At 36.7% G+C, this 19788-nt stretch overlaps 2 protein-coding genes across 3 annotated transcripts; one reads left to right on the top strand and one right to left on the bottom strand.

The window, feature by feature from the left end:
* Positions 1-1435: 1435 nt before the first annotated feature.
* LOC120325922 (uncharacterized) lies at positions 1436-5350 on the top strand. Its single transcript, XM_039392100.2, has 2 exons — positions 1436-3130; positions 3353-5350. The coding sequence occupies exons 1-2, from the start codon at positions 1492-1494 to the stop codon at positions 4798-4800; spliced, it is 3087 nt and encodes a 1028-aa protein (XP_039248034.2). The 5' UTR covers positions 1436-1491; the 3' UTR covers positions 4801-5350.
* A 7-nt stretch (positions 5351-5357) lies between these two features.
* On the bottom strand, positions 5358-19685 carry LOC120325923 (HHIP-like protein 1). 2 transcript variants are annotated; one of them, XM_039392101.2, is made up of 13 exons: positions 19248-19685; positions 17723-17885; positions 16662-16950; positions 15891-15978; positions 15489-15596; positions 14841-14967; positions 14051-14244; positions 13721-13899; positions 12013-12162; positions 9021-9150; positions 8704-8846; positions 7015-7185; positions 5358-6564 (listed from the first exon to the last, which is right to left on the bottom strand). In XM_039392101.2, the coding sequence occupies exons 1-13, from the start codon at positions 19340-19342 to the stop codon at positions 6236-6238; spliced, it is 2166 nt and encodes a 721-aa protein (XP_039248035.2). In that variant the 5' UTR covers positions 19343-19685; the 3' UTR covers positions 5358-6235. The 2 variants fall into 2 exon arrangements, 1 of the variants encoding a protein (XP_039248035.2); XR_013475053.1 differs by having other exon boundaries at positions 6427-6564; positions 6890-7185.
* Positions 19686-19788: the final 103 nt, after the last annotated feature.

The raw sequence follows: 19788 nt of genomic DNA, 5'->3' as shown, positions 1-19788 counted from the left end.
TGGTAGTATCGCCATGTCCCAGTCTATAGCAAAATAACTGTTGTGTGGTTTATCATTTTAATATTACCGGTAATTTGTTTCTCTATGGTAGGCTACTTTCTGACTTACATGACCTTAGATTTTGCTTGCTTCCCTAATTCTGTTTTTATAATCAATCATTTTATTTCGGTTCTCTGACATAGGATAGGATTTACATATTTATCCCAGGGGAGAGGAAAGCCGATAAGACGGCTTATCCATATAGCGAACCACGGCCTCTCGTCCGGTTACCATTCCAAGTCGAGTATGGGATTAGTTATATTGTTTGTTTTCGGAAGCATGGACTTGGTGGTGGTGGAAGCTGTAACCGAACAGCGGTTACGTGAACCACCCAACGACGGTGAGGAGTCCAGCAATCCTCTCGCACATAACCATCCCTGCATGGGATTCGAACCTGCGAACCCACGCAGAGTAATTAGAGGTGCGGTGGCGAGCATATTCCTAACGCTTAGCCCGTTGAGCCACACGGCCGTGCCGAACAACACAAAAAGTAAACATACAAACAAAATGCAGAGATACCTGGGAGGCGAGCATAACTTGAAATAAAGTTTAAAAAGCGTACAAGTACATGCCCACCCACCAAAAAAATAAAACACAAGAGTAAACACAAAGAGTAAAGGCGATTCAGAATATGGCAATACTTTTAACGCAATCTAAAAAAACAGCAAAATTTAGATAGATAATTAAATGTAATAAACTTCTAACAACTTCTTTCGTCTTTGATTGATGACAATTTAACGATCCACATGTTCATATCCAATTATGGTTTATTGAGAGACTACCAGAATTAGCCCCAGAACTTATATATATATATTTATAAATAAATGAAGCTGATTTTGAATGCTGCAAATTCTGGGTCTGTCTGTGTATAGCACAAATCTAAATAAGTGAAAAGATATAGACTAGGACACGTAGTTTGCTTTTAGAAACACAAAAATTCACGAACAATTAACAAATGTACAAAACAAATAAAAAAATGTGTGGATGAAAGGCAGCATGCAGTTTTGAATATAGGGAACATTAAAGTGTAACATTGCAAATTATTACAAAAATCCCCAATTGGTTCCATAGATGCATTGTTGTGATAACTTTGTAAATTACTATGGTACCACACATTATGGTATAACACATTATCCCAGTAATATATAAATGTAATTATAAAATAGCAACAACCTATGACAGAAAACATTATACATCCGTACACACTGACACAGTCTGAATAAATTATGTAGGCCGATATGTTACATATGAGAATTCATAACCTTGTCTTAAAAGTGTGCACTCCATCGACTGTCCTGTTGTCAGAAGTGTACTAATGAATAATTCAAATTATAACGTTTATACTGTTTTTAGTGTGGTAGTGAGGGCATTTGTATTTTGCAATGATACGTTATTTAGCGGTAATTTTGTTATCTATTCACTGTTCTTCCTAACAGTTTAAAAATCTACTCTATGGCTACTTCGGAAACAGCATCACTTTTTTCCTTTGGGGTTGCTGTAAAAACAGTTTTTCTCAAACGTGCTGTTGTTTGTCGAATTCCTTCCATTTCTGTTCGATTGCTAGATTATCCGCCGCTTGACTTGAATTTAATCACAGATGATGAATTGCAAAAGGTGAAAGACTATGTTGAGAACAATCCTGATTCAACAATAAAAACACCACAAATGTTGGAGTTACAATATAGTACAGGAACTTATTCTTTTACAAATGGGAAATCATGTTTAATAAAAATGAAGATAACTGAACTGGAAGAAAGTCTATGCAGTATCCCTGTGTATGTTATGCTGATGGATGTTTTACCAAAAACACCCAGACTTGTTGCTTCTTTTGCCCTTAGCCTTGAAAACGCGATTAGAAGGATTGTGCGGAATGTTTCAGAAACTGGCATCGAAGTCCCTTCTGCCGATGGAGAGAGAGATGTATTTCCGTTGTATAATCTCATGGGAAATAAAGTTGGTGAAATGGAAATGGGTGTGAGATTGACAAGTCTTGGAGTAATGATGTTACAACATGTGTCGGGAATTTCTGAGCCTATAAAACTTGAAAATTCACCTATTATATCTAAAAAAAGCCTTTCAACTTCTAAGAAAATTAATGACAGAGCTTCCTCACCAATTTTTGATATACATGCACCTGAAAAAAGTCAGGTTACAAAATCAATTAAATTTGACGATGACAGTAACAAAGAAAATGTAAAATCATACAAAGTTAATAATTCTAAAGAGAAATTGCTTTCATCTGGAGCAACACAAACAACTAAACGTAACATGCCATCGAAGTATGTCCAAATTCCTATTCAGCCAACTCGGGAGGCACTGGGTTCTACTGAAAATATTTTTTGTCCTCCTGCTCTTTATTATGATAGGAATTCTGATGATATAGAAAGAAGCTATTATAAGAAACAGAAGCAAGCAATATCGCATAAAGTACAATACAGACCTGAAACTTCTCTGACAATGTCTGACCTTGACAATAATGAGAGAAACAAAATTATCATTCCCTCATCTGTTGTTTGTAAATCTCCAAGTCGTAATGGATTTGTATCAAGTCACGCTACACAAACAGAGAAAGGTGTATCGGCAGGGATATCATCATCTCTCAATGACTTTCCAATATTAAGAGCATTGGTTGAGGAAGTTGTTAGGTTGGGTCTGAATGAATCTAAACCTCCTGAAACACCAGTTCCAAATGTACAAGATATGGAGAAAACCACTTTACCTGTACAAACTAAGAAATCCGTAAAACCATTTTTAGCTGGATCGAAAACAATAAAGAGACAGCCTGATCGTAAACAACCACTCAAGTTTGGACTCACAAACTCTATGCGTCTCAGAATGGCTATGAATAAGACTACCATAAGGGAAAGAGATCAATATGTTTTCACTCCTGAACGAAAGCCCTTACGCTCAAGTATGAAATCTGTGAAACAATCAAACTTGGGTCAGACATACACAATTAAACAGCAATTTGCAGCTGGAAGCAAACATGTTAAAATGATCACGACTGCGAGTGGTCCTGATAGCAGCATGTATCGCAGAATGCCAGCAACAAATGTTCAGCAACAAACTGTCTATCTTGGACGAATGGCAGGTAAGATGTTTTTTAGATTTGTTTCAAATATTTCTCAGATAGTGTAGATTATTATAGGTAGTTTCTTGGCATCACACGCCCGATTGTCTCCAACCCAACAAATATGTAAATTAACGAACGAATATATACTCTTCTAAAGTAATCTGTCACACTATCTGCTATCCTGTTTTAAGTGAGTTTTTCTTTTTTAAGTTTCAAGTTCTTTTTTACATTATTACAAAGGTTATGAAGAGGCAACTGATATGGATGTTCCCTCGATGGGTCATCTGACGTCAGAATCTCGATATGAACAATCACTGGACAAAGATGAAAAAGAGGTGGATGTCGGAATAGAAGATCTCATGATTGTAAAAGATCTAGGTACTCCGAGAGTGCACAGTCGACAAAGCCAGAGAAGTATTGAGATTCACCTCCCAACTGCATCAACAGAATTTACTCTGGGTAAAGATGATGATGATGCTGATTGGGAATCCACCTCTAGTGATAAAGAAAAACTTTTCAAGAAAAACAAAATAGAAGAAGAGGAAGAAGAAGCAGGATTTCACACTCCTCCTGAATATCCTAACGAACAATTGAAAGATGAAAGATACATGAAATTGGCAATGGAAACCGATGAAAAACAGGCAGCATCTGACGTTTCTGTATCAGAAAGATACAGATATTCAGATGATTTTGAAGATGATAAAACCTGGTCTGCAAATCGTACTCCCTCTGCACTCACACCTATCAACTCAACAATGATTATCAAAGAGGAAGATGAGGAGGAAGAAGAAGAGAGTACGGAAGAGAAGCGAAAACCAATTGCACCATTTCCATCAAAATCCTTTGATTCAACAATCACAACTACTAGAACTTCTGATTTTACTGACAGTTATGGAGAGGAAATCATAAAGCAAGTAGGAGAGTTGAGGAGTGCAAGTGCACAAAGGCTAACCACATCATCTGATGATGCAATCGATACATCGTCGGTTTCAAAGGGGTCGATAGTTACAGCTCTCATGAAGAAAAAATCTGATCCTAGAGATGTGAAAGTAGGCAACATTACGGTACCCGGACCTATTCCTTCTGATTCTCCAATTATCCAGTCAATCAATACAGAATCTGGTAGCACAGAGCAGTTTCCATTGCCTGAAAAGCACAGCCTCACTTCAAAATCGACCAAACATTCAAAGAAAAAGTCACTAAAAAAAGAAGTACATCTTCCAAAGACAATCAAAGAACCTCCATCATCAAAGCGAGGAATAAATCAACCTCCTCCTCCAAAACCTTCAAGGATGACTCCATCTCCTCCTTCTACAAGGAGGTTCTCTCCAATTTCATCTCCAGAATCATCAAGAGAAAGGATTAGAAGGATCTACCATCATCCAGGAAGAAAAACAAGACCGACTAGTTCGGGTTCTGGATCTTCAGATTTTGAGAAGCCAGTAAGCCCAATAAGACGTTCTGATTCAGTTAGCTCTTACCAGCCATCTGACATTAGTGATATAAGTAATGTTAGGATGTCTGAAGATCTGGAAAACCTTAGTGATATATTAAGCGAGGAGACGGACTCGCAAAGTGGTGCAAGATATATTCAAAAACCTAAAATTGATATGCCTTCAGATGGGCCCAAAACTTACTATGGAAAACCAAAACTGGATCCTAACACAAAACTTGGCTACACAACATAGAAGATAGGTTGGAGAGATTAAAAGGTACTCCTAAAGTATGCGCACCAAGATGTCGCATAACCTGAACCCTAACCTGGTACACAACCCGAGTTCAGGTTGTGCACCATCTTGGTGCGCATACTCCAGGAGGTCCGATTAAAATATTACCGGTATACATTGGGGGAATTTAAAAGTCTCTCTTTATAAAAACGATGGTTCAATTGAATCTGTGGCGCTTCAAAGGAAAACCTTTTACAATTTCATTGATTTAACCAGTTTGAATATTGAATGGAGTTTCAAAATATGCTGTCTGCTGTGACATTTATAAAAATTTAATCATAGAAACATTATGCCTATTATTCGTTTACAATACAACAAGTCCTAAATAGATTTGATAAACCTAGATTTAATTTTTTTATTCAAAAAAAAACTTATATTATAGTTGCATTTATGCGTTTTTTCAGCTTACATTTAGAAATTTGTATTTTCTTATTGCGACAACCTGATTTGTTAGTATTGGCGCAGGATCATATATGGCTCGGAAAAGCTTGTAATAAATATGAACTTTGTTTCACTGAGAATAATACTTGTTGGTATATACTGCTCAGGTCGTAATATGGTGTGAGAAATTGAGTGATAAGATCTAAGGATACCAACGTGGTCGCCCACGGCCTTGTGCACTAAAACAAAACATTAAAAGGTCTCAACAAAAAATTAATGCGCATGCGCCATGTAGTGAAAAACATAAAACGAACAAAAGCATATTATGACGAAGTTTAACGAGATGGTTGCACTTGTTTCGTTGTAAAGCAGCATTTGGAAGCGGACTTGCATAACTTTATAAACTCTCTCCCCGGAAAGTGAAGATTCAGTGTCTCCAGCAGTGATTGCAAAGCAGCAAAAGGCGGCAAATGTGTATTTGCAAATTATAGCACTTCATTTTTTGTATTATCAAGCTATGAGCCATATAACAGATTTCTCTCATGGACCCTTCGTAAGAGCTTCACGGTCACCACTTTGGAAACCACTGTCTTATAGTATAACGAAAACATCTCTCTAAAATATTTTATGATATACTTTTGCGCCTTGCTCCATATTGTTCCAATTGGATCTCAAAAACACAGAAAATATAATGATGAATGGAAAATATCGGTAATAATTTAAAAGCAATGTCATGTTACATTTATCGTGCATTACCGCGATGTATGAAGCGGCCAATAACGATAGAATAGGCACACTTTGATTGGGAATGAATACAAATGATGGAAAAATAGTACAGAATTGGAAAAAGTTTTGGCATAGCTCGTCAAATCACAGGGTAGGGAATACACACATCGCGGTAATATTGACATGGTGTGGTGATGACCGTGATTGTCTACATTCAAAATTCGCTTTGTGTTAGCTATAGCAAGATACCCAAATACTGAAACTCTTGTTAGCATCCATTTTGTTACAATTAGAACGAGCTGCATACAACGGAGGCATCTTCCGCATGACCGCAGTTATGATATCCCCAAGGCGAATGGTGACAATTCGCAATATTTGTTTCAGTGCCCGAGCATCGAACATCGTCCAGCCATATAGGACCACTACCACGCCCGAAACGAGCTTTTTTAAGAGCAGCTTTTGCGTGATGAAATCCCAGCATGCGGCAAATCACTTGTGCGTCTTGAATTCCCCATTCATCGTCACAAATTGTTCCCCAATCACCATCTAATATTATTTCCACCCTGCCTCGGTGTTTCGATCCATTAGACCCTGCGAGACGAACTGACACAGTGCTATCTGTAAAACAATGGATAAGATAGGTAAGCACGCACTCACATAAATAAACAAGGGTATAAATGTTATAGGCAATAAATTTAAATAAAAACTACGAGTTAACCTCAATAAAAACAAACTGCCTATAGCGCATGCCATACAAAGCATCTTTCTGAACAGAGCAGGTGCATAAATGCATTTTATTCAGACGTGTTATCTCACAAGTGAGTGCAAGTCCAACTCACGTCAGCCATTAAACTGTGTTTATGTTTTGATTGGTCAATGAGACAATAAAGTTTTTGATTCGATGTACTTTTCCCCGATTTATGCCACGCAAACGAAAAATTACCTTTTTCTATGCTAACACCGTATCATTCCAACTTGGCGCTTCTAGTCACTGCATGTCCCACAAAGTGACACAGAATTAATTGAGAAATAGCAATAACGATGTTTTATGCTTTAAAGTTGTTTGACCTGAAGGACTTTGATATGGAATTATCTCTGTTCTGTTCATAATTTCAGTTTCCACGATTTCATTTGAACATTCGCTAGGATCTCCTCCACTTGACGGATCGACCAATCGATAAACGCTTCCACCACGAAATCCAGGGAGAGCTCTCGGCGTTGATAACATGTATAGTTCTCCTATAATTAAATAAACAGATGATACTGCTAATATCGACTCTTCGACACGACACAGTCGACACTGATAGTTTTAAATGACCAATTGAAATATTACCGATGTCAAAATGAGAACACAGTTTCCAGATTTTTGAATTGGTTCAAATTCATACAAAGTCGCTAGATTTAATACTGCTAAAAGCTGCGCGTGCAAATGTATGGCTGCAATTGTCCATGGGTGCAAATGTTCGTTGGTGCAAATGTCATGGGTACAATTAACGGGTGCAAATGAACGTGGGCGCCAGGGTATTGCAACCGAAAATAGCAGTGATTAGAGATGGTCATTTACTGCCAATTCATATCTAATTACTGCTATTTTCGGTTCCATTACCCTGGCGCCCACGTTCATTTGCACCCGTAAATTGTATCCATGACATTTGCACCTGTATACTTTTGCACCAACGGACATTTGCACCCACGGACTTTTTGCACCCATGCACATTTCATTTGCACCACGAATATTTGCACCCATGTACATTTGCATCCATGTACATTCGCACCCAGTACATTCCCACCCGCGGGCGATGGCACCCACGTACATTTGCACTCGCGAACACTTTCAACAGCGTATACGTTTACACCTACGTGCATTTGCACCCGCGTACATGCATCAGCGTACATTAGCACCAACAGACATTTATACCCGCGTACATTTGCACCCACGGATATTTGCACCCTGAATTTTTTTTCATCCATGAACATTTATAACCATGGACACCAACCTGTCTTTAAAATAGGGAGAGGTTTATTTGACATTCGCACCGAAATAGGGTCATCCCAATGTTAATGAATAGCAAGGACGACAAACTCACTGCAAATCCACACGCAATTAATTTAGATTTCCATCCATTATCTCAGGTGAAAAACAACCCGGGTCATTAACATAATAACGCAACAATATCAAGGTCAAGTGTCGCAAACAACTTGCTCCGCATAAATCCGGCTTTCGCTATATCGAGGTCGTTTCATCGTCTATTATTAACCAAACACAACCGTAAATTCGACTGCGTTGGGGTTATTCAATTGAAATAAAATGACCGACAAAAGTAGGATGGGATTATAACTCGCAATAACTGTGAAAACGTGGCAACCCTAACCAAGAATAATAGGCTATACTTAAAATTTGTAATCTGTCTTCATTTCCGATATATAGTTATACTTAGTAATTAATGATTACCTGAAACACAGTTATTCGCAAGCGAACACGCCTATATAATTGCAAATGTATGCAGGTGCAAATATCCACAGGTAAAGATGTTCATGAGGCGAATGCATGCGCGTGAAAATGCCATGGGTGCAAATGTGCATCGACAAAAAGAGTGCGTGAGTGCAAATGTACGTGAGTTCAAATATCCAATAGTGGAAATGTACGGGTGCAAATGTGTATGGGTGCAAGTATCCGCCGGTGCAAATTTCTTTGGGTGCACATGTCCTTGGTGCGGTTTAAGGATGCAAATGCGCAGTAACTTCATTTTCTCTTACCATTTTCATCCTCACCAAATGATAGAATATGTTTGCCGTAATTATTCTGCAATCCACCAGATTTACATGCTTCGTTGCTTGCCATGCAAATACTCTCTCGTTTCCACGATCCATTACTGTTTTCGGTTAGGGCGAATAATTTTCTTGAAAAAAAAAAAAACAGTGCTGCATTCACTTCGGATCCGAACAGTACGTAATGAATAAAGCAATAAACTCGCATTCAATTACAGAAAATAATATCTGCATTCACAATTTAGAACAATTTGACGTGAAACAATAAGATAAATAAATATTTATGCTTGATAGTAATAAATTACCCATTATGGAAATCCCCAAAGATGTATTTGCCTCTCAAATTGGGATTTTGGCAGCCTCTGTACACATAACCTCCTGTCACTGATTTTCCCACGGAATGGCTGTACGCATGTATAGGACGAATATAGTTTTCTGTAATGTAAACGAAACCTCATTATCTGTTTGCGCAAAAATAACTCCGTTATATTTTGCTGGCTAAGATTTTTGTCTATGACTGGATGGCGAACCACTGACCCGCGGGTCACAAAGTGTTTTATTCGTGACCCGCCAAGGCGCGAATAAAATAATAAAACAATGCTAATATATCAGTCAGGGCCGCGAGGGCTCATATTCAAATTGTTAATTTCGGGCCGGTATGGTAATTTTCAAAACCCCTAATCTTGGACGCGTGTCTGCACTGCTGTGAACCATTATTAAGCTATTGGCTATGACATCGTTTATTACATAACAATGCAACTGATATGTTAATTTGTCGCTACGTCTGGTCTCTATCGGAAGTTCATCTGCAGACTGTTTTAGGGGTTATGCGAGAACTAGAAGCTACTTTGTATTTTATTAGTTTCTCGTCCACAATACCGTTAAGAGAACAAAATCTTTCAGACTTGAAATAAAAACCTAGAAATCTGAAATAACAATGGGGCAGTGTAAAAGTGCCTTAATGAGGTTGAAAGTTGATCGAAAAATAGAACACTGTCAGGGTGGGATTCCATCCAAACTCTTTGGAACCGTAAAATAATTTACCGCATCATACTAAACGTTTATGGTAATTCATATGCGTGTTTTCGTACTCTAATTTCATAAAATCGAGAGACATAAAAAGTCCCTGATAGAAGTGCTGCATAAGTAAAGCATGAAACTACACCAACAGAAGCCTAAAAGATTTGCTTCAGAAGTTTCTTATAGATACAAACATTGATCATATATCTGTGACCCACTCTCTTATGTTCCGCAATAAAAATATAATTTTTGACCCATTCATTGAAAAAGGTTCGCCATCCCTGGATGTCTTCGGTAATCTGTAGCCTTTTTCATAGAACTTACGATTCATAGTAAGAGTAGTGGTCAAATAATCTTAGCAGGTAATTTAACAGTCCAATCGGCGATGTGGCGCATTGTGTTAAGCGTCAGGAACACGCTCGCTTCCGCACAACCTATTACCCTGCGTGTGTTCACAGATTCGGAACTCATGCAGGGATAATTATATGCGAGAGGATTACTGGACTTCTCACTGCCGTAGTTCACGTAACCGCTAGGGTTTCGGCCCGGTCATAAATGGCTGATCTGTGTCATAATTTGGGTTTATGGCTAAATTATATGTATTTTGGGGGGTCAATAGTATTTCATAGTGGTCTGCATGTGAACAAAACCAATTTCAAAACTCAAAATGTTTGAGTTTAAATTATCCATGCTTGATCCGAGTGTTCTTAATTACGGTGATGTCATCATATTTTTTTTATGTATAATTTTTATTTTGCAACAAGGTCAATTTTATTTGTATGAGTATTTCAAAGCTTAAAAATAACCAAATAATCTGTTGTTAGTTGAAAACGAAGTATTTTGAACGCGCGAGCAACGTTCTTCGGCTCATAATAAACAAACAAAGATACCAGACAGCATGCGATCAAATGCTCTTCGATAAAACGAATATCACTTCACTTACAAATCCCAGTCTTGTTTTATCTTGAAGGTGACGTTTAGCTCTTCTAATAGAGAACTCTTTCTCTCGCATATCAATCACGTGTTGACCACAGCGTTAAAAGTGAGAAACTTTTTCTCGAAATTTTTTGAAATTTCTCTCTTCTTACCGTCGTACGACGTACACATTTGCGCTACGTAATTTGGGCGCGTTTTAGTGGAAAGCGACGAAAATAAGCTTTTTAAGGACACATTAATGATGTTTTTGGCATTCTTGGTTGGTGAAATATTAAAAAAATTATAGAGGGGTGTCAAAATGACCCAGGGACACCCGAGATCAGAAGGTTAAGAGAACAAAATCTTTCAGACTTGAAATAAAAACCTAGAAATCTGAAATAACAATGGGGCAGTGTAAAAGTGCCTTAATGAGGTTGAAAGTTGATCGAAAAATAGAACACTGTCAGGGTGGGATTCCATCCAAACTCTTTGGAACCGTAAAATAATTTACCGCATCATACTAAACGTTTATGGTAATTCATATGCGTGTTTTCGTACTCTAATTTCATAAAATCGAGAAACATAAAAAGTCCCTGATAGAAGTGCTGCATAAGTAAAGCCTGAAACTACACCAACAGAAGCCTAAAAGATTTGCTTCAGAAGTTTCTTATAGATACAAACATTGATCATATATCTGTGACCCACTCTCTTATGTTCCGCAATAAAAATATAATTTTTGACCCATTCATTGAAAAAGGTTCGCCATCCCTGGATGTCTTCGGTAATCTGTAGCCTTTTTCATAGAACTTACGATTCATAGTAAGAGTAGTGGTCAAATAATCTTAGCAGGTAATTTAACAGTCCAATCGGCGATGTGGCGCATTGTGTTAAGCGTCAGGAACACGTTCGCTTCCGCACAACCTATTACCCTGCGTGTGTTCACAGATTCGGAACTCATGCAAGGATAATTATGTGCGAGAGGATTACTGGACTTCTCACTGCCGTAGTTCACGTAACCGCTGGTCGAGTACGGCTTCCCCCACCATAAAGTATTCCTCTGAAAACAAATAACTTGGCTTAACTCCCATACCCGACATTGACTGGTGACCAGACGAGAGGCCATGGTTCGCCATATAATTGAGCCGTGATATCAGCCTTCTCTGCCCCGTAAATGTAAATTTTATCCTATCAAACAGGTTTGTGTGTATTCAACGCTCACTCACGTTTCATTTAGTCTGGAAGATTATAAGTAAAATAGAAGGCAAAGTATAGACAAAGGAGAAAAATGATTGAGTGGCAATATACTCAGCAAGAACTAAAATTAGTTTGTCGTATTTGCATATTTAGGAATGTGAAACTTACTAATAATGTTGGAATTGCACATCTTTTTATCGTAGCACGAATATCCCTCATACCCTCGCCATCCATAGTTTCCACCTTTTTCAATAATGTCAACCTCTTCGTAAGCACTCTGCCCAACGTCACCACAAAATACTCTACCTCGATTTGATCCTGTGGGAAATAGGGAAGTAACGTTTTAGGTATGCGTCTAAGCTGAGGCGTACGAAAATACAACATTACGATGGAACCGAGGAAGTGCTCGACAACAAATTTTGGTTCCCCGCGACTTCTCTTCCCCAGTAAAAATGTGTGTTTAATTTTGTTTACTTATTTACGAACGATATATTTTTACTGCATGGACAAAATAAACATGACTGTGACCAACAAGTATGTATCTTCTGACGTCAATAGAGAGCTGATTACCTATTATTGGGAATTCCACGTAACTAAAATTCTCGGGAAAAAATGTTTTCATTTAAACTTTTTAATGTGAATCTTAAGTAAGAAGTATACTTGACAATATTTATTTTGTACTATATATTCCAGTATGTAGTACGTTTCCTAACAACCATCTCAATTAACGTCGCAGAAAAACGTGATAAAGTTGCAACTGGTTCAGCAGGTGATACTTAAAAACGAATTTTAAAATAATTTACATCTTGAATGATCATCTTTACCTGATTTAGACCAAGTTCATGATATCGTTTGTTTTGAAAACATTGCGTTTACGTATTTCTCGCCATACGTTGAAAAAACTAGCTCTAATAATACTAACAGCTACACTATTTTAAATAGTTGTCAATGAAAAGATATGACAGCAAAATGCCTCTGGCATTTGATTTTTTACGATTTCTCTTTGTTTATGAAGTAATACAAGTGGGGTTTGTTCGAGACAATAAATTGGAATTACCGATCAAGACTCGATGAATATGGCGTTATAGTCCTTGAGATGGAACTATACATGATGTTTTGCGTTCTGTCGATTACAAATCTGAGTGTTTCTTTCTCACATTTGCTAGAACCTCAACCGCTTATATCAATTCTGGGGAGTTTTGACATTGGACAGATTATTTATAAGATAAAATAGCTTCAAATATGTAGACGTTAAAAATCATAAATAGTAAGTTTGAAGATTTCTCGTTATTTCATTCAGCATTATTCTCTTACTTCAGATAGACAATTTTATTTTAAACTCGGTTATTACCATATATTACGTGTCTATTATTAATTACCATATATCCGATACCAATACCGATAAATGTACTTTTTGGTAAATTGCGGTGACCAGGTGTATATGTAACGTTCACATCAATCAACATATTTGTTAAAACACCAGTTTCTGGCAATAAATTCTAATATTTTTACCGCAAGTTCATAATCAACTTCTAGAGCCATTCACCCAAAGTTCATCTCTTTATATTGAAATGCATCGACAATAACATTATTGATTATGTGACTATCAGCTAAAGTGCTTTTCATATATGACAGCAAGTTGATGAAAAGCAACCCTCCGGTTTGTAAAAGTCATGCGTGCAAGTTAGCAGACCGAATCTTCATTTTTGATCGGCCAGCGTTTCTGAGTTCAATTTGGATGATGGCCAAACATAGCTCCATTAGATAAAATCGGAATTAAAAACATATCGTCACTGATATAATGAATAAAAAATAGTAAGTCACAAAATCAGCATTGTCAATTTAGTATGAGACCGTTAAATGAATATCTCAATACCTGTAGCGTTTCCTCGGTCCATTGAACACCTCCACATGTTTCTCACACCCAAAGCGTAAATCTCCGGAAGATAGGCAGAGTCTTCTACAAAGGGATTATCTGATGGGATAGCATAAGGATGACCATTCACACCTCTGGCGTTTACGTTAATGCGAAGAACTTTTCCGAGAAAGGTCTTTCTGTGTTTGAGTAAATCAAAATATTGATATTCAAAATAAAAGACAATTTGAAACTCAAAATATATAGAAAAACCTATAATATTTGGTCTAACTAATAAACGAAAACCATTAGCTTCGTTTTCGCTCGTGATTCCATTTTCGTCATACTCACTTATTTTGTCCATTTCCATATTTACCGAAGGGATCTCCACCATTTCCTCCATCCCCAGTGAATATGTACAAGTTTTCGTCAACTCCGTCGAGAAATAGTAGTTGTCCACCGTTGTGATTTTTAGCAGGTTGCCGAATTTCTAAGAGTGTGCGTTCAGCAGTGGCGTTGGCTTTGTTCATGTCATTATCTGAAACCTGTGAATTTGAAAAAAAAAACGTTGCTCATTTATCATAGCATTGATATAGTCTGGTATGTCATATGTTTGTTATTACTTATTGATTTTAATCGGTAAGTATGTTGATAGATATTTGTCTGTCTGTATGTCTGTTAGATGCACGCGATATCTCACGGAAGCGAGATTGAATCTGCTCCAGATTTTGCATGTGCATTCATCTTATCTCGGACCAGAAGTCTATTGATTTTGGGCGAATTATGTCGTATATTTAGCGAGGTATTAATTAATTAGTGATGGGACACAAGGTGTCCCTATGGAGTAAGAGTGCTGTTTTGGGATCCCTAACTTTCGATCGATAAGTCTTCGGTCTCTGACCGATATTCTCGTATTCTTTTTTCATCAATCTCACAAATTTAGTGAATGTCTCCCTTTAAAGAAGAGACTGTATGGGAGAAGCCAGGGTTTATGGATATTTCATATTCAACATGGCTAACATATCGCAACCTATTTGAGGTAGTAGGCAATTCCCATGTTCAACATAACAAGATTGGCAATTATGTTTTCAATGGGTGTGGCAAATAATGATGAACTGGTCAATAATGATTAAAATGTCACCTTCATTTCACTGATCTTTACGTAATCTTTTCCTTTGATTGAAAATGAGTAATAAAGATAGAAAAGCCCGTTTTCTCTGTAGTTCGGATGAAATTCTATATCAAGCATCCCTCGTTCGTCGTAACGTCTGAAAATTGAGTTATGGAAGTAAAATTTGTCCAAATTTTATAAATTTCTGAATCATTCAACAAATAAACAAAGATGGCTCATAGAAAAGTTCAAATGTCACAAGTCGGCGAGTTTTGAAGTCATCGTCATTTTAAGGTCAGTTCTAATTGATCGAGTTGCGTCATGCTAAAATAGAGACCCATCCCATAGCCTTCGAAAAAAGATATTTCCAAATGAAGTCGTAGTTCTTGCCATCAGTCTGGCTAGCTGGTGAACCTCGTAAAATATCTCTTCTACGCTCTTCGAAATATTTGCCACATGCGGATTATTATACGCACGCTGTCGTCCTGTACGTGGTTTGCGACAGGACATTTCTATTTATTAGTGATTTCTTTGTCTGGCATCAATATTGCGAGATTCTTTTGATGCTTTTAATATTAATATATGTAAAAGGGTATACGTAAATACTAGAAAATGCGTAATGCTTCCACGTGGATGAGGTTGATACATTTCACTATGATTTTTAGATCTAATACTCACTGTTTATTTGCAACGACGACGTCGCGCAGATCAAGAAATGGTGGATCAAGTCGAGAATTATCCGGAAGAATAACCCACACTAATCCCAGTTGTTCGACGATGAATAACCTTGAAAATACAATGACTTTAAAAAAACACAAATCAACAATACACTTGGTCTACTGCACTTGTTCCATGCAAAATTATTCTATATATATACACGCCGTTAAAATTTAGTATTGACAGTATCAGAAACGCGTTTTTTTTACTGTTATTCGACTTGTTAGTGCTATCAAGAAAAACAAAAAATATCAGTAATACGAACTAGAATTTATAGCGACATTAAAATAACTGGGGCTTGCCACCATTATAGTTTGCATATTAAGCGAATATTTGAAACAGATCATATTGGAATTTTATTACCGATGTGTTCCGTCTCTGGAATGTTTTGCAGAAACAGGATTTGATCGTCTGTTCGCTATTTCTTGCAGACAGATTGGAATGCATTTGCCTATAAAATAAGGAGTAGAAGATGTAACGGTTTCCAGCTAATGCAAATATTACATATTAATAAAATTCCCAACGCTAACTCCGACGATGTGCCAAGAAAATAAAGAAAATAGACAAATGTTTGCATATAAAAATGATATGATAGAAATTGGAAAACGTAAAAGTAACAATAATCTATATGGCTATTTCAGGTATCAATCCTTACTTTTAGCCCTTTGGGCAAATAATTTTGGGGAGAGGGGTTTCCGATTCGAGTCATTCAGTTTAGTGAGCCGTTTACAGCCATAGTTGAAAATTTTAGATTCCATGAATATTTTGCATAAACGTAATAAGAAAGAAGTACATTTTGGCCACATCTAAGGTTACTTCTGTCTCGTGTTAATATTAGTAAATAAAATCTAACAGTTTTTATGAAATCTACCTGTGTGCAAATAATTATCCCGAGAGATACACTAACGTCTGAAAAATGTCACCCTAAACAATTTTGTTGAATGGAATCTAATATTTGAAAAGCAACAATGTAACAAAATCTATTTAATAGAAAAAATACCCAGATAGCCTTATCAGAAGTCATTGATAGATTGTCCCCGCAAGGTTGCGGTGTTTCTGGGAAACTAGGTTTTTTTTGCTGGGAAGAGAAATGTTTTATTGCTATAAATACTATACAGCTATATTTTTACTCACTTTTTGCTTGATAGAATTCAACTTTCCCTAAATTTTCACTCAATTCCGGATTAACGACTAAATCCGGATAACAGTAATCCGGATCCCTTGTTGTTACTGAGTCACAGAACAATTTATATTTCCTCGTCTCAATAAGATTCAGCAATACGGAATTATCGGTGAAGAATTTCACTATGTCGGGACAACTGTTCAACATCCTGATGCAATAACTCGGACAAAGTCCTGGAAATGTTCTTGCTAATGCGTTATCTTCTGCATCGAATATGTGGGCTGCATATGGCGAACATTTCTGCAAAAATTTAAATAAAGAAAAATTGAAACTATTCTGCAAAATCACGCCACATTGTAACAGAGTAATTACATTACAGGCATATTTCGAACAGCTCCGCGGTGCGTAATTTCGTTCATATGTTGAAATATCGGATACGAGCCATAGCAATCTTTTCAACGAAAGTCTCTTTATTTTGGGAGCCACACAAAAAAGATAGTTCTCTATTCAGGATGCACTAAATAGGCAATACGGTTTAAAATATGCCCCAATTTACACTAAAATTTCCACGTTTCAATTTTTTAAATAGATCGGAGAATTTTAGACCCATTTCTAAATATGCAATAAAAATACTTCTCCCATTTTAATATTTGAAAACAGTATCAATTTGATATACGTCAATCGTTTTCACAAATTACAAGGACACCGCAAATAACAGCGCGAAGGTACTTTACGTTTCAAGTATACAACATTGTAAGTAGTCTATTTAAACATTACTTTCACGCCATGTCCAAGAAGACCACCGCGGAAGGAGAACTGATCGAATCACCTATTTATTTTAGACGAACTTTGATCACCCGTTCACAACCAGTGTTTTATGTCACTGGTGCTTATTTTTCAATGTTTTATCCGCCCACACGGGCTGTTGGGGTCGAAACTCACAAGAATGAACATGGAGTATAGTATCACTATTCATCACTATTGATGAACGATTATAAAATATATCAGTGTTATAGTTTGCTAGCTATATATAGAGCAGCAGTGATATGCAATTGGGCTTATGCAAATACACCTGACACAATAAGTCCCTCGTCCATCCACTGCATGTGTCTTGCCGATCCGAGGGCAGATTACTAATATACTCGTAATATTTATCAATGATTCGATTATCTTCTTTTCGATTACAACACCCGAATTCTTGATATTCACTGCACATCTCCAATGCCTTTGATGATCTGGAATAATATAGAAAGATGTAACCTGTCTGTAAGGCCAAGCCGTTGATATAGGAGCTTTTGAAACGATAATGCAGTTTTAAGCAAGGATCTCAGATTTTACTAACAATATCCTAACCATTTTTAAAGATAGCATCTATATCTTTTTATTGAATTTTTATCTCATACTTATTGAAAATGTTGATATTGTTTATATGACTGGGGCATTAAAAACTTTTACTTTCGTTCAGCCGTTTTCTAATTAATTGTAATGTTTGATATCATTTTGTACAATAGTCCTAAGTTCGTTGCAATTCCAATGACTATCAATCTTACAAGACGATAAATTTGGAAAGTTTTAACCAAAATTGTGGAGGCCCAAAATATTCTGCCTGTAGTTTCGAATACAGGCACACTGTGGTTAACCGATCACATGAATAATGAATGAATGCACTAAAATTTGAAACATTGGTCGGGGTCACGGAGGATTTGTTGATTTCCTGAGTATCATATAAGGAGAAAGGCATTTTTGTGTAGTAAATATGTAACTGAAATATTACATAACTCATATTTAATGATAATCCTGTGAAATCACCAAATAAATGTTTTCATCAATTCATCTGGAGTAACAGTGATCGAAACAACGTAAATCATGTCATAATAGGATTACGGATAATACTGAACATAGCATACAGGTTTGAGATGGACTTTACTAAGATGCGAAATGAAATTGTAAATTTCGCCGAACATCACTTATAAACTACAGAAAATCACAATTCTTGCGTCATAATTCGGCAATATATATAAATCAGGAAGGAGGAATTTTCCCACTTTCAATTATTCAATGGATTAGAATCAACCGTCGGTTAAACTATGGCGAATTTTTGCTTCATTTATTATTGTAAAAATATCGATTCTACATCAAAATCATCGAAACTCGCCTAACTTACATGTTCATTGAAGCTTCAACTTCAATACTGAAGGAAAAGATTTTAACTGATTGTAAAAATGAGGAATATATTATCATTCAACATATCACGAATAAATGAATAAGTGCATGATACAAAACGTGGTGATACATCGGGTTATAGTTATAAACTGATACCTGATATGATCATATCATATATAGTGAAATCGGGGAAAATTATCGGAGTAAACGTTTCCAGACTTGTGTAGTCTGATATTGCGTTATACATGTACAATAGTGGAATGCTATAGCAGTGAATTCCAGTCTGAAATATGTTTCCACTAAAGCCTGAGTGAACACAAGGTGGTATTTATTCTACCAGGTCTACTATATTTGAATACATACTCGAATGATTTTTGATAATTATGTTCATGAAAAATATTTCTACTTTAATTTAAATATAATTATTTACTCACTTGAATGGAAACGTAAAATCCAAGCATTGTGGATGACTCAATACGGACTGTTGAAAAGCCATTACGCAGAAGTAAATCAATAACGCTATTGCCATATTTCCCGGTACAGCGTTCTTGTTTAAAATTTGCTTCTCCTAATCCTGAAAATATCTGTCAACATTGAAGTTTCAACATGTCTGAGGCATATCTTCCACTATATTTCTGCAGAACGTTGTTATGCATCGGTTCCAATTTTACCATTTAACGCTTCAGTTACAACAGTCTGCAGCGATTGCCCACTTTGAGCGATACTAGTCATTTTCTCCCTCAGGGTATTGTTATTTTCGTGTAGCCTCAGTGCTCCTCTGCTGTAATCCAGTACTTATCATTGACATATATTTCTGCGCAGACCACAGACGGATAATCACGAAGAAATCGGCCACGTTTTATTGTAAAGAGCAGTTACGGTTTTTACTTTACTATGCAATATAATTCGTACTATCAAAGGACCATTTTCCAAAATATTTGATTTGGATACAAGTCGTACATCGTGATAGCTGTC

Source organism: Styela clava, chromosome 4, assembly GCF_964204865.1.
Source record: "Styela clava chromosome 4, kaStyClav1.hap1.2, whole genome shotgun sequence".
Classification (NCBI taxonomy): Eukaryota; Metazoa; Chordata; class Ascidiacea; order Stolidobranchia; family Styelidae; genus Styela; species Styela clava.
This window is presented reverse-complemented; position numbering and strand designations above follow the sequence as displayed.